Consider the following 12,724-nt stretch of genomic DNA (forward strand, 5'->3'; position numbering starts at 1 on the left):
CGACAACAACAACAACAACAACAACAACAACCACAACTTCAACAACTACTACTACAACTCCAGCTCCAGCGTTCTTTTGACGACAATTTGTTCAACGCTGACAAGGCTTTTTCTACCTTAAAAAGAGAGCTCACGTAAGTGTAGTGGGAGTCTGGGTGGTAGATGAGCTGGGGCGGCGAAGTGACTCCGCAACTTGACCCCCATCCATGACAAGGATGCGATCCGAGTCCAGAATCGTGTTCAAGCGATGCGCGACGGTCTGTGTGTGTATGTGTCAATGTGTGTGGGAGTGTGTGTTGCAGTGGATGTGGGTGTGAGTGAATGAACCCCAACCGTTTCCTTCCCATTCCCATTCACCACGGTTTGCGGGACCGCAGCCGCAAGCCCAGAACCCAGCACATGATGCGACATGCCCCTGTGCACACATCACCACTTGCACATGACACATAACACGCAACACAAATCCAACAACAACAACAACAACAACAACTACAACTACAACAACAACAGCAACAACAACAACAACTACAACAACAACAACAACAACAACAACAACAACAACAACAACAACAACAACAACAACAACAACAACAACAACAACAACAACAACAACAACAACAACAACAACAACAACAACAACAACTCACCAGGACAGTGCACTCCTGAAACGCTTCACGAATTGTCTCCTGAATCAGTGCATCTGTTTGCGTGTCAATGGCAGCCGTCGCCTCGTCCATCACCAAAATGGTCTGAACATGGCGGGAACGTGTCAGCACAGACATACAGAGTGTGAGTGTGAGGGCAAGGGTGAGATGGGGTGTGAGGGTGACATGGGGGGGGATAAGTTGGAGGGTGAGAGACAAGGACACACACAAACACATGCACACACATATGCACACACACACACACACGCACGCAGGCACAAAAGCACTCCCAACACATGTACACACCGAGTGCCTGAGGAGGGCACGGGCCATGCAGAGCAGCTGGCGTTCGCCGACGGAAAAGTTCTCGCCGTTCTCCACAACAGGAGCATGCAGCCCCTGGGACAGCGACGACACGAGCGCTTTCACGTGCGCGCGCTCTGCACACACAGAGAAATTGACGGCCGAGAAGCATGACATTCAAGGCAACTCACAAAGTGAGAAACCGCACGCGACACCGAGAATGATGGTGTGTGTGTGTGTGTGAACCGACACAAACGTCAACATCTCCAACACCATGCACACGCACGCAAACACACATGCTCAACGACTTACGCAGACACATGACAGCACAGTGCAAACTCAGACGTCGTCAAGCGGCAGGTATACACGCGTACCGAGCGCGCGCCAGATGTCGTCGTCGGAGTGCTCCTCAAAGGGATCGAGGTTGTAGCGGATGGAACCAACAAACAGCACGGGATCCTGGCGGGAACGGCATGGGGTGGTGGCGGCGATCGTGAGCGCGCACGATCAAACTGCATGCACGCAAGGGTACACGCATACCCACACACATGCACTCTCTCACAAGCACTCTCTCTCACCCACTCACACACACACACTCTCTCTCTCTCTCACCCACCCACCCATTCACCCACCCATTCGCTCACTCACAATCACACACACACACACCCGCCTGACCTGTGGGATGATAGAGAGGCGGCTGCGGAGGAGAGACGCCTCGACGGACGCAATGTCAACACCGTCAATGCTGATGGAACCAGAGGTCAGCTCCATCATCCGATACAGCACCATCGCAATGCTGCATCATGGTGGTGATGGTGGTGGTGAGAGAAGAAGTGTGTGTGGTGGGGGGGGGAATTTGTGGGAATTTGTGAATGAATGTTTGTGATGTGGCATCAAGGTGCATGCCAACGATGTCACAAGAACAAAGGAACACCCATCCAAACACATACACACGTGCACACACATTCAGCCACAGCATGGCGTGACTTACGTTGATTTACCAGCGCCTGTTCGTCCAACGATTCCAATCTTCTCGCGCGGCCGGATGTTGAGCGTGACGTCACGAAGGACAGGTGGAAGGCCGGGCCGGTACGACACCTGGATCGTGCGACAAGGAAGTTGACAGATTGACAGAACATGCACAGCAAAGCAGACGCCGCGTGGAACATGAGTGATGCGTTGCAGGCAGGGCAGGGTGGTGATGAGACACAAAGCGGGGAAAGAAGAGTGCGCGCAGCATGAAACCGAAACACGCACACAAACACACGCACACAAACACACACACACACACATCCACACACAGTCACAAACAAACACACACACACAAACACACACACATCCACACAAACAGCACACACACATCCACACAAACAGCACACACACACAAACAAACAAACAAACAAACAAACAAACAAACAAACAAACAAATAAACAAACACAAAAGCGGGACCTTGACGCGATCAAAGGCGATGCTGCCAAACGCAGGCCAGTTCTTGGGCAGATCGCCCGGTGTCTTGACAGCAAAGCCAACCTCCTGCGGTGTCTCCGTGCCGTATCTGTTGTGACACGCGAGGCAACGGGTTCAGCATGATCCAAACCACACACGCCCGGACAGGTGTACGAACGTTCTTGACACACGGACACACATCAAAGGAAACGCAAACGCAAACACAACGAAAATGCAAGCGCGAACGCAAACGCAAACGCAACAGACAAACAAACAAAATAAGGCAGAGCTAACAAACAAAATAAGGCAGAGCAAATAAAGTGACCTGTGAATGCGCTCGACGCTGGTGAAGCGTGCCTCAACCTCGGCACTGAGACGTGTCGTGTACTGGAAGATGCCTGCCATGGACATTGCGTACGTAATGGCCAGCGCGGCGAGCTCAGGGCTCACGTGGCCGTGCAGCAGCACAGCTAGTAGCGACGTTGCAAGAATCATCATCTGCACACCGTGCGTTTTTGTGTGGGGGGGGGGAGATGGGCGAGGGAATTGCACGTTAGGCAGTTACTGAGCCCACGCCTGCATCACATACGTACACACGTGCGCGTAAATATACGAGCACACATGCACGCACGTCACCGCGTGTGATGGTGGTAAACGCACGGCTGTTGTGTAGTCGAGGCGAAAGGCAAACCAGCGGGAGCTGCAGTGGAAGAAGAAGAAGCACTTGGAGTGCTGGTCCAGCGTGGAGAAAAACTTGGTCAGGAACGCGTCTTTCTTCTCAAACGCCGCAATCGTGTGAATGCCCTGGATAGCATGGTCGACGCATGGTAGTGAGTGGATGCAATGCGTGTGTTGGGGAACAGGGTTTGAAGGTCGAGACAGTGTTCACGTCGGTGGTCACTTCGTGTGATGTCATATTGCTACACACACACACACACACACAAACCACCAATGGATATAGGTGCTTGCCCACAAGCTGATTACACACACACACACGCACGCACACATGCTCACACACACACACACACACGCACGCACACATGCTCACACATACACACACCAACCTGCAAGGTTGCTGAGAGCTGGGAAACGAGAGGAGAACGGGTGGCACTGGACAGGCGCTTCACTTGCCGCTGAGGAAAAGCAAGGAACAGGAATACACACACATACACACACACGCACACATACGCACATGTACACGCGCAAACATGCACACACGCACACATGCACACGCGCACACGTGCACACAAGGGAAGAAGAGCATTTGTGAGATACTCGACAACGCATCCAACACGACAGCGCATGCAACGGCACAGGCAAACACCAACACTTCCGCGGTTGTGTTACCTGGGTTGGGCGGAAGAAGTGGACAACAGAGAAGAAGAAAGCGGCGATTGGCACGAGCGCAAGCAGAAACCACGGGAACACATACGCAATCATGCACAGCGTAATCAACAGCTGTAGGCATGAACAACATGGTGGTGGTGAAGGACATCAGTGTGAGCCGGGAAGGTGTGTCCACAGGAACACCAATCAGCTGAAGCACCATAACCCGCACCACATTGCACCACATGCATGCAACAGCACCAACAACAACACACATTGTATCGCACCACAACGCGACGCACGCGCACGCACCCACCAAAGCCGAGTTTTGCAGGAACTGCTCAGCAACGAATGGGAGGCGCACGTCAATCTCGTCCAAATCCTGCAATGGTGAACAGAAAACAGCAGATGCATATGCAGTCATGGTCAAACCGTTGGTGAAGAAGTGCACACGTGGAAGCGCATGCTCACACACACACATACACATACATGAAGAATCACACATGCGCGCCACGTCTCCAAGCTGAAACACGCATATCAAACCACCATCACAGCAACAGCGATTATAGTAACAACAACAACATGACTGGACACTGCAGTATTACATGCACCACACCAGCAACACGTACAGCCATCACGGCAGAGCTGCACACACACACGCGCGCACACACACACACGCGCGCGCGCACACACCCGCGAAAAGCGGTTGAGGATCCGGCCCGTCGGCGTCGTGTCAAAGAACGACATGGGCGCATGGATAATCTGCAACACACGCATGCACACGCACACAAACGCACACGCGCACGCACGCACGCACAATTTTGGAGTGACACGATGAGTGCGCATGCCTCAAAGAATGTGGGGCTGGACGCCTGCAAAGGCACGACAACGCACGTGACAGTGCACATACACACCCGCTCAAAGACTTGTTTGTGGAGGTTGGAGCTTGCTGCGAGGGTTTGGCGGACAAACAGGAACCCTTTGAAGCCCTGGAACAAGAACACGGCAAGAAGAGGAACAAAACACAACACGAGAATTTGAGTGAGCACGTGGTGTGGACCGGCGAACCCACTTGCGACAAGTGGGTGACAGCGCACGAGCCACAACATGCAGCAAATCAATGCATCTCTCACTCTTAGCATCTCCACAGTAGAAGCACACGCTCGTGTAGTCGCATGTCACACACACACACACTCACACACACTCACACATTCACACACATTCACATTCACATTCACATACACACACACGTACACACACACACGTACACACACACACACAAACAAACAAACAAACAAACAAACAAGCGCAGCCCGTTGTGGACCTGGAAGGCGAGGAGGGCAACGAGTGTCATGCCGTAGACGAGGGCGTGCATGTCGAGATCTGGGTTGTCCGAAGGATCGCCGCGGTCACCGCGCGTTGTGCTGTTGCCATCGCCCTGCCCATGAACATAACACAACAACAAAGCGTGTGATCGATGGTTGGCATCACGAGTGGTGAGGAATGGATAAGTGATGAAACGTAACTCATGCACACACACTGCAATGTGTAGGCTTCAGACATAATCACGGTACACACACACTCTCTCTCTCTCTCGCACACAAAGGCGAGCCCGCGGGTCCTGCTTGCTACAACCCCACTGCATTGAGACAGCACGACGACATTGGCACGGCACGTGAGCACACCTGCCGGATCCAGTAGCCGAGGTAGTAGTCGCTGTAGGCCTTGGAGAACATGGCACAGCCAAAGAGGAGGAGAATGAAGAGAAACAGCAGAACACCGCCACCCGCGCGCGCGTAGTTGGCGTATGTAGCCAGCGTGATGCCGCCCTGGCCAACGTCCTCGGCCTGGTGACGCGACAAAGGTGAAGGAAAATTTGAGGGGTAGGGACAAAAGATCGTGGTAGAACGAGGAGGAGGGACAGGACGCACAGACATTTGTGGACAGCAGTGAGAAAGGAGGATGCGATGCACTGAACACAGGACAGAGGGAATGGGGAAACCACATGTGGGCCACAAGCAAGCTGCAACAGCATGACAAGAGCGAAGCAATAAAACAGCAGCAACCCGTGCCCACATGTGTACGCACCTCAACCAGCTTTCCAGACGCCTTCTTCTTCTCCTTCTTCTCTTTCTCGTCATCTTCTGGGCGGGCACAACAAACAAACACAGACGATCACGCAAACGTATCAGCAACATGTGTATGGAGCCATGGCTCTTGCAGAGTTGTGAAACAGATCAAGAAGGCAAAGCAGCAGCACAACGCACAATGAAACAGCATCTCACCTCCAGAGTCCTTTGCTGCTTCGCCCTGTGTTTGAAGTGGAAGCAACCACATGCAAACAGTGGGATAATGAGTTTGTGGATGAACTCGGTCTTGTGTGCAATCATTTCATGCACGCTCTCAAATCACCTTCGCCAGCGCTTGCACACACACACATGCGCGAGAAAAGAGACACAATCCACCCCACAAATCAAGACAAGCCACAACCGGCAAACCAGCAAATCCACGCCCGCACGCACACACACACACACACACACGTGTGCACAAGGAGAATAATTGCGTGATACCCTGCCTCACCACCAGTCTAATCTTTTGCTACCTGATCCTGAACGTCGGCGGCGCTCTTGGTCGCTTCTTCGAGTTTCGCCTTCTTCTCGCCGCTGTCATCGTTGTCCCCATCCACCACCACCGCCTCCTGCTCCTCCTCTTCCTCCTCCTCCTGGCTGCGGCGGTGCTGCTCAATGGTCTTGCGGTACGACGTGTTGCTCTTCATCAGCTCGTCGTGTGTGCCCACGGCAGCCCGGTTGTTCTCCAGAAAACACACGCGGTCGCATGCAGGAAGATACTGCAGTTGGTGCGTCACAAGCAGAATCGTGCGGCCTTCCAGAATCCCCTTGATGCACCTGCGCCAGAAGTGTGTGTCGCGATTTGTGTTGTATGCGTGTGCGCGTGTTTGTATGTGCGTTGTGAGAGAGTGCGTGTGACGTCAGCAGAACGGGCAATATGACGTGCAACTTGTCACAGCCAGCAACAGCAGCCGCACGCACAACTTCACACGACAACACAACAGGCACACAGACAACTGACTTGTCGAAGATTGACCGGCCAACGTGGGCGTCCACGGCGCTGAGAGGATCATCCAAGAGATACACCTGACAAAAATGGATGGAAGCATGAAGTGGTTAGTGGTTGATGAGGTGAGCGGCACACTTGAAGGACCTGCAGTGGACAGCTTCACACGCGCGTGATGGCGCCGCTGACAACATGCACGCAACAGCCGCAAGCGCAAACACGGCCACCAACCACCAACAACAACCACAGCACACACACACACACACGGTGGCGAACACAGCCCGTACGTCGCGGTCTGCGTAGACGGCGCGAGCGAGATTGATGCGCTGCTTCTGACCGCCACTCAGGTTGATCCCGCGCTCCCCAATCTCCGTCTCCTCCCCAGCAGGGAGCACCTGCCATGTGTACATGTGTATGAGTCATTGTGTGTGTGTGTGTGTGTGTACATGTGTATGAGTCATTGTGTGTGTGTGTGTGTGTGCGTGTGTGCGACTGCCTGGAGAACCGGAGCAGCCAAAACAGAAACTGGGAAACTGGATACCAAAGCGAGCGAACACTTGCAACACAACACAACACAACACAACACAACACAACACAACACAACACAACACAACACAACACAACTGTTCGCACCGTGATGTCGTGTCGCAGACTGCAAGCCGTGAGCACACGCTCGTAAAAGTCTTCGTCGCGCTCCTGTGAAGCAAAATAACGGAGCAGAGGGCATGAGAGAAAGGACGCAAGTGTGAACGAAGAGTTCGCGTGTGTGACTCAGTGAGCACCATTGTAATGGGTGTCGTTTGCCAATCAACAATAAACTATTGCGTCAGGTGGCAACAGAGGTGAAGACAACGTCTCTCATCACATCACGCACGTGCAACAAAACTACAACACCGCACACGCGCGCGTATACACAAACACACATGTGGGCGTCAACAAGAGCACAAGCAAACAATCACCTGTTCGAAGAGGATGTTGTTGGCGAGGGTGTCTGACTGAATCCACGCCTGCTGCGCAACATACGCCACACTGCCGCCAATTGCAACCCGCCCTTTCTTGATGTGCAGCTGAAACCATAAACAGCAATCGGTGGTGTTTGTGGGGGCAGAGGAGGACGAGAGAACATGCATGAAGCACAGAGTGCATGATGGTATGTACAGAGATGTGCGCTGACACGACACAGCAACGACAATCGCACACACACGCGCGCGCACATATCCAACCCCCCCCCAAGACCACACACACACACGCACACACACACGCACCTGTCCAAGCAGAGAGCTGAGGAGCGAGGACTTGCCGCTGCCAACAGCACCGCAAATGCCAATCAACTCGCCTGTTAACGCATGTCATACAGCCCGACGCGAGATTGTGAGAGAAATGCACACAAAACCACCAGTGCACCAGATGTACTCCGGGTGCTCAAATCGCCACACACACACACACACGCACACACACACATGCACACACGCATTCACACACTCGCGCGCACATGCAGCACCAAGGGCACAGGTGCTGTGTGACTTGCCTTTCTTGACAGAGAGGTTGATGTCACGCAAGACGATGTAATCCTCGCCAACGCGACGACCCGTGCTCTGAGCGCACACATCAGTGTTGTCATCACCAGCATCATCATTGCTGCTGCCATTCACACCGTCAGCGGGCTTTCCGTTGCTCTTGGCGTCTGTGCTGCTAACATTGCCATCGCCATGTGTCTGCTTCGACTTTGCGTGCTCGCCTTTCTTCACCACCGCCGGCCAATATAGCGTCGCGTCTGCAAACTCAACAGCAACGTCGTTCGCCTCTGCATTGTACATACATATGTAAAATGCATGAATGTGTGTGTGTGTATGTGTGTGTATGTGTGTGTAAGTGCATGTGTGCATGTGCATGTGTGTGTGTATGTGCATGTGTGTGTATGTGTGTGTGTGTGTGTGTGTGTGTGTGTGTGTGTGGCCAGCATGGAATGAAATCGAGTCATGTTGGGCTGCCCCCTTCTCGCGTACCTGGCGACGGCAACTTGATGCGGGCGTCGTCAACAAGAAGGAAATTGCGCAGGCGCTGGAAGCCAACCTGCGCTTCCGCACGCGCTTTCACGCCCTGTTCAGTGCGTGTGTGTGTGTGTGTGTGTGTGTGTGTGTGTGTGTGTGTGTGTGTGTGTGTGTGTGTGTGTGTGTGTGTGTGTGAGGTTGACAGGAGATTGCCGTGGAATGGGCATTGCCAGCGACAACAACCGTGGTGTCACGCTGCTTGAAGCACGGGTCTGCGCTTTCGCGCATTGTATGGATGGATGGATGGATGCGCGGGAAGGAAGGCTCTAGATTGACGACATGAATGACATCGTGACAAGGGTGGGAACAGAGAAGGCAAGGGAGGGGAGGGGAGGAGAGACGAGATCATGGTGGAGAGGGAGGGAAAGCACCAACAAAGGCACAAAAGGGACAATCACAACAACGACAACGACAACAGTGGGGGGGGGGGACGATTACAGCTTGGCAACAAACTCCTTGAGCGCCTTGGTGCTCATGGACTTGGGGCGCTCAATAGGGAGGCCTGTGTGCGTGTGCGCGTGCATGTGCGTGTGCGTTTTGTGAGGACGAGAAAGGCGCGTATGATGGAGACATACATGTTGCGTGGAAACCAAGGCAATCGTCGGCAGCAGATTGCACGAACAAACGTGCATGCACACAGACACATGCATACATTCACACACTCACACACTCACACACAAACACACACGGCAAGAACACACTACACATTTACGCACCGAGCGCGCGGTCCCAGACGAGGGAAGGAAGGACGCCAAGGGCGCGGGAGACGCCAAAGAGGACAGTGTAGAAGTTCTGCTCGTTGAAACCGTAGTGGCGGAGAAGGACACCGCTGTGGGCATCGACGTTGGGCCAGGGGTTGGCGGCCTTGCCCTGCTCAAGAAGAATGTCGGGCACAATCTCGTACAGCTTGCTCACAAGGCGGAACAGCTTGTCATCACCAAGGTGCTGTCAAGGAAACGAGCGCGCAGGGGAAAGCAATCGGCACAGATGAGACAATGGTTGCGGAGCACAATGTGGAGCGGGGCGGGGCCCAAGCACCACCACGACAACCACGAGTACAATCACAACCATGAGTACAATCACAACCACAATCACAACCATGAGTACAATCACAATCACGAGCACGAGCACGAGTACAATCACAATCACGAGCACAATTACAACCTCAAGCACAAGCACGAGCACAATCACAATTTTGGGCATACAGAGCATCCCGCCCCACAATGTCGCGAACCTTGAGGGCAAACTCGCGCTGGCAGGTGTAGCGGGGGTCGGTCTTGCGAAGGACGGCATGGCCGTAGCCGGGGACAACGTTGCCAGACTTGAGGGTGTTCCAGACAAAGTCCTTGAGCTGCTCGTCAGTGAAGTCCTCGCCAACCTCCTTCTGCACCTCTGTGAGCCACTGGAGAACCTCCTGGTTGGCAAGACCGTGCAGGGGACCAGCAAGGCCAGACATGCCCGCGGCAAAGGAGAGGTAGGGATCCGACAGCGCAGAGCCAACAAGGTGCGTGGCGTGGGCGGACACGTTGCCACCCTCGTGATCTGTGCGCAATGGAACGATATGATACGATGACAAAACAAGCAGGTGGAAGGGAGGGAAGAAAGAGAGAGAGTGTGTGTGTGAGAGAGTGAGAGAGATGGGGAGGGGGAGGGAGGATTCCGTGAGTACAAGCAGCGAGCAACAAGAGTGCGTATACACAACGCGAAAACCTAGCAGCGAGGCGCGAAGCAAGACAGTCACAGGTTGTTGTTGGGGTGGGTGGTGATCATGTCTGTGCGCCGTTAATGCTGTTGGTTGGGTTGGGTTGAGCGTGGCACATGAGCAAACGCACCGGCGTGGATGGTGAGGTAGAGGCGCATCAGCTCGGTGAAGTCCTTGTTGGTGTAACCCATCATGTTGCAGAAGTTGGCAGACCCTGAGAACGACAAACAACGCGAGGCGGGGTGTGGAAGGTGAGTGGAGCCTCGAAAGCTTCAACCGGGTGTTCTCAAAGTCCAACACGTTGCTCTCACAGTCGCTTCGCATGCACCATTCAACGTGCCACACCGCACTGGGTGCACGCCACGCAAGGAAGCAACAGCATGTGCTCACCAACATGCTCAAGCACAAGCATGTGTACGGAAAGCACAAGTACAAGCACAGACAAACGAACGTACACACACACACAGACCGACATGCCAGTGGCACGCATTGTGGGGAACTTACAGTCAAGCTCGGGGTCGATGCAGGCGACGTTGCCGTCACCGTATGTGTTCTTGTAGATGGAAGCGGCGACGACGGGGAGCTTGGCAATGAGGTTCATGCTGTCCTCGTAGAAGAGCTCCCAGAACTGCTTCTTGGAGACGGACTTGGCGGCGTAGGCCTTGGCAAACTCAGACTCGGTCTGCAGGGCTGCAATGGCAGACACAAACTGGGTCATGGGGTGCATGGTGGAAGGGAACTTGGCAATCATGTCGGCGACGTGGCTGGGGAGGTCGGCGCGGGCGGCAAGCTCGCGGGACACGGCGCGGACCTGATCCACGGTGGGAATCTCGCCGGTGAGGAGGAGCCACAGGGCACCCTCGGGGAGGGGCTCCTCGCCGCCGTCGGCCTTGGGCAGGAGCTCCTGCAGCTCGGGCAGGGTGTAGCCGCGGTAGCGGATACCCTCCTCGGGGTCGAGGACGGAGGTCTCTGTGACGAGGCCCTTGATGCCGCGCATGCCGCCGTAGGCCTGGCGCACGGTCACAGTGCCAATGACAGTGTCGTCGTGCTCTGAGCGGAACTCCTTGACATCAGCCTGCAACAACAACAACACCAACACACAACAAACAACAAACAACAAACAAAACAAGGCAAGGCAAGGCCGGTGATGAGGGGAGGGGCTTGTGTGCGCTTTTGCTACTTTCACAAACACAACACACACACACACACACACAAACAACGCACACACACACACACACACACACGCAAACACACACGCAAACACACACAACACAACAAACACAACACACAAACACACCACACAAACACACACACACACACACACACAAACACACACACACAACACAACCAACAACCAACGCACAAGCGCACCTGCACTTGGGGAATAATCTCCGTGAGGCGCTCCTTGAGGCCACTGGAGGACATGGCAGCAGCCGATGTGGAGAGGTAGCGGGCCACAGGCCGGGTCGCAACACGAGCGAGGTGCATGCTTGCGGGCTTGTTTTGGTCGTGCGTGGAAAGCGGGGTTGGTTGGTGGCGGCAACAAACACACACAAGGGGGGAAGTGGCGGTGGTAGTGGAGCGTGGCTGCTGGGCCGAGCCGATTTCCACTGACTTGCACCACAAATTGCTGGGCTTGCGGCGTGCGTGGTCTGATTTACGAGTATGACAGCGAATTATCGTATGCGGAAAGCGATAATCGTTTGAGCCCCAAAACTCATGCTCCACCTATACAACCCCACCATCACAATTTTGGCGCACCAAGCTCTTGTTTTGTGGGCAGGGGCAGTGCAGCAGCGTGCAGTGTGAGGTGACATGACTGACATGAAGCCGTGAGGTGATGTGAGACATGACATGACTGACATGAAGCCGTGAGGTGATGTGTGACAGGCAGTGACAATGAGTCGGTGGCACAGCACTCTCCCCTCGTGTCACGTTTGACGGGGTCCATGTATGTCTACTGATAACTGTACAACCTTCCAACGCAGAGGGGTAAAAGGACATGGTGTAAATGCATGACATGACACATTCAACAGCGAACAGTGCAAGGGCCTAGAAAGCAAGTGATGCAAGAGAGACCGGGGGGGGGGGGAGAGGAAAAGTGTTGTGGAGTAAGGGGATCCTAGGTGTGGAGTGAGGCAGTGGTCGTGGTTGCGCACGTACATGCACACGCACA

At 54.2% G+C, this 12,724-nt stretch overlaps 3 protein-coding genes across 3 annotated transcripts in view; all 3 read right to left on the bottom strand.

The window, feature by feature from the left end:
• Positions 1–130: 130 nt before the first annotated feature.
• On the bottom strand, positions 131–8,612 carry PTSG_00884 (uncharacterized protein; the record flags this gene model as incomplete). The annotated part of the gene is made up of 25 exons (XM_004998296.1): positions 131–259; positions 648–749; positions 951–1,084; positions 1,322–1,406; positions 1,623–1,743; positions 1,939–2,045; positions 2,398–2,503; positions 2,720–2,892; positions 3,055–3,198; positions 3,459–3,527; positions 3,742–3,852; positions 4,037–4,102; positions 4,414–4,482; positions 4,635–4,709; positions 5,045–5,158; positions 5,406–5,567; positions 5,809–5,864; positions 6,006–6,030; positions 6,323–6,626; positions 6,811–6,875; positions 7,083–7,190; positions 7,429–7,491; positions 7,755–7,862; positions 8,061–8,131; positions 8,288–8,612. The coding sequence occupies 25 exons, from the start codon at positions 8,610–8,612 to the stop codon at positions 131–133; spliced, it is 2,892 nt and encodes a 963-aa protein (XP_004998353.1).
• Positions 8,613–9,051: 439 nt separating this feature from the next.
• PTSG_00885 (citrate synthase) lies at positions 9,052–12,224 on the bottom strand. Its single transcript, XM_004998297.1, has 6 exons — positions 11,920–12,224; positions 11,053–11,623; positions 10,679–10,762; positions 10,081–10,388; positions 9,563–9,791; positions 9,052–9,348 (listed from the first exon to the last, which is right to left on the bottom strand). Exons 1-6 carry the CDS (start codon positions 12,034–12,036, stop codon positions 9,281–9,283), a joined length of 1,377 nt encoding a protein of 458 aa, XP_004998354.1. The 5' UTR covers positions 12,037–12,224; the 3' UTR covers positions 9,052–9,280.
• A 68-nt stretch (positions 12,225–12,292) lies between these two features.
• Positions 12,293–12,724, bottom strand: part of PTSG_00886 (uncharacterized protein) — a gene marked incomplete at its 3' end in the record, with an annotated part of 6,891 nt that continues 6,459 nt past the window's right edge. The window contains exon 6 of the mRNA XM_004998298.1: positions 12,293–12,367. Coding sequence (XP_004998355.1) covers positions 12,293–12,367 — 75 coding nt within the window. The remainder of the gene's footprint in view (positions 12,368–12,724) is intronic.

The sequence above is a fragment of the Salpingoeca rosetta genome (genome assembly GCF_000188695.1).
Source record: "Salpingoeca rosetta unplaced genomic scaffold supercont1.2, whole genome shotgun sequence".
Classification (NCBI taxonomy): Eukaryota; class Choanoflagellata; order Craspedida; family Salpingoecidae; genus Salpingoeca; species Salpingoeca rosetta.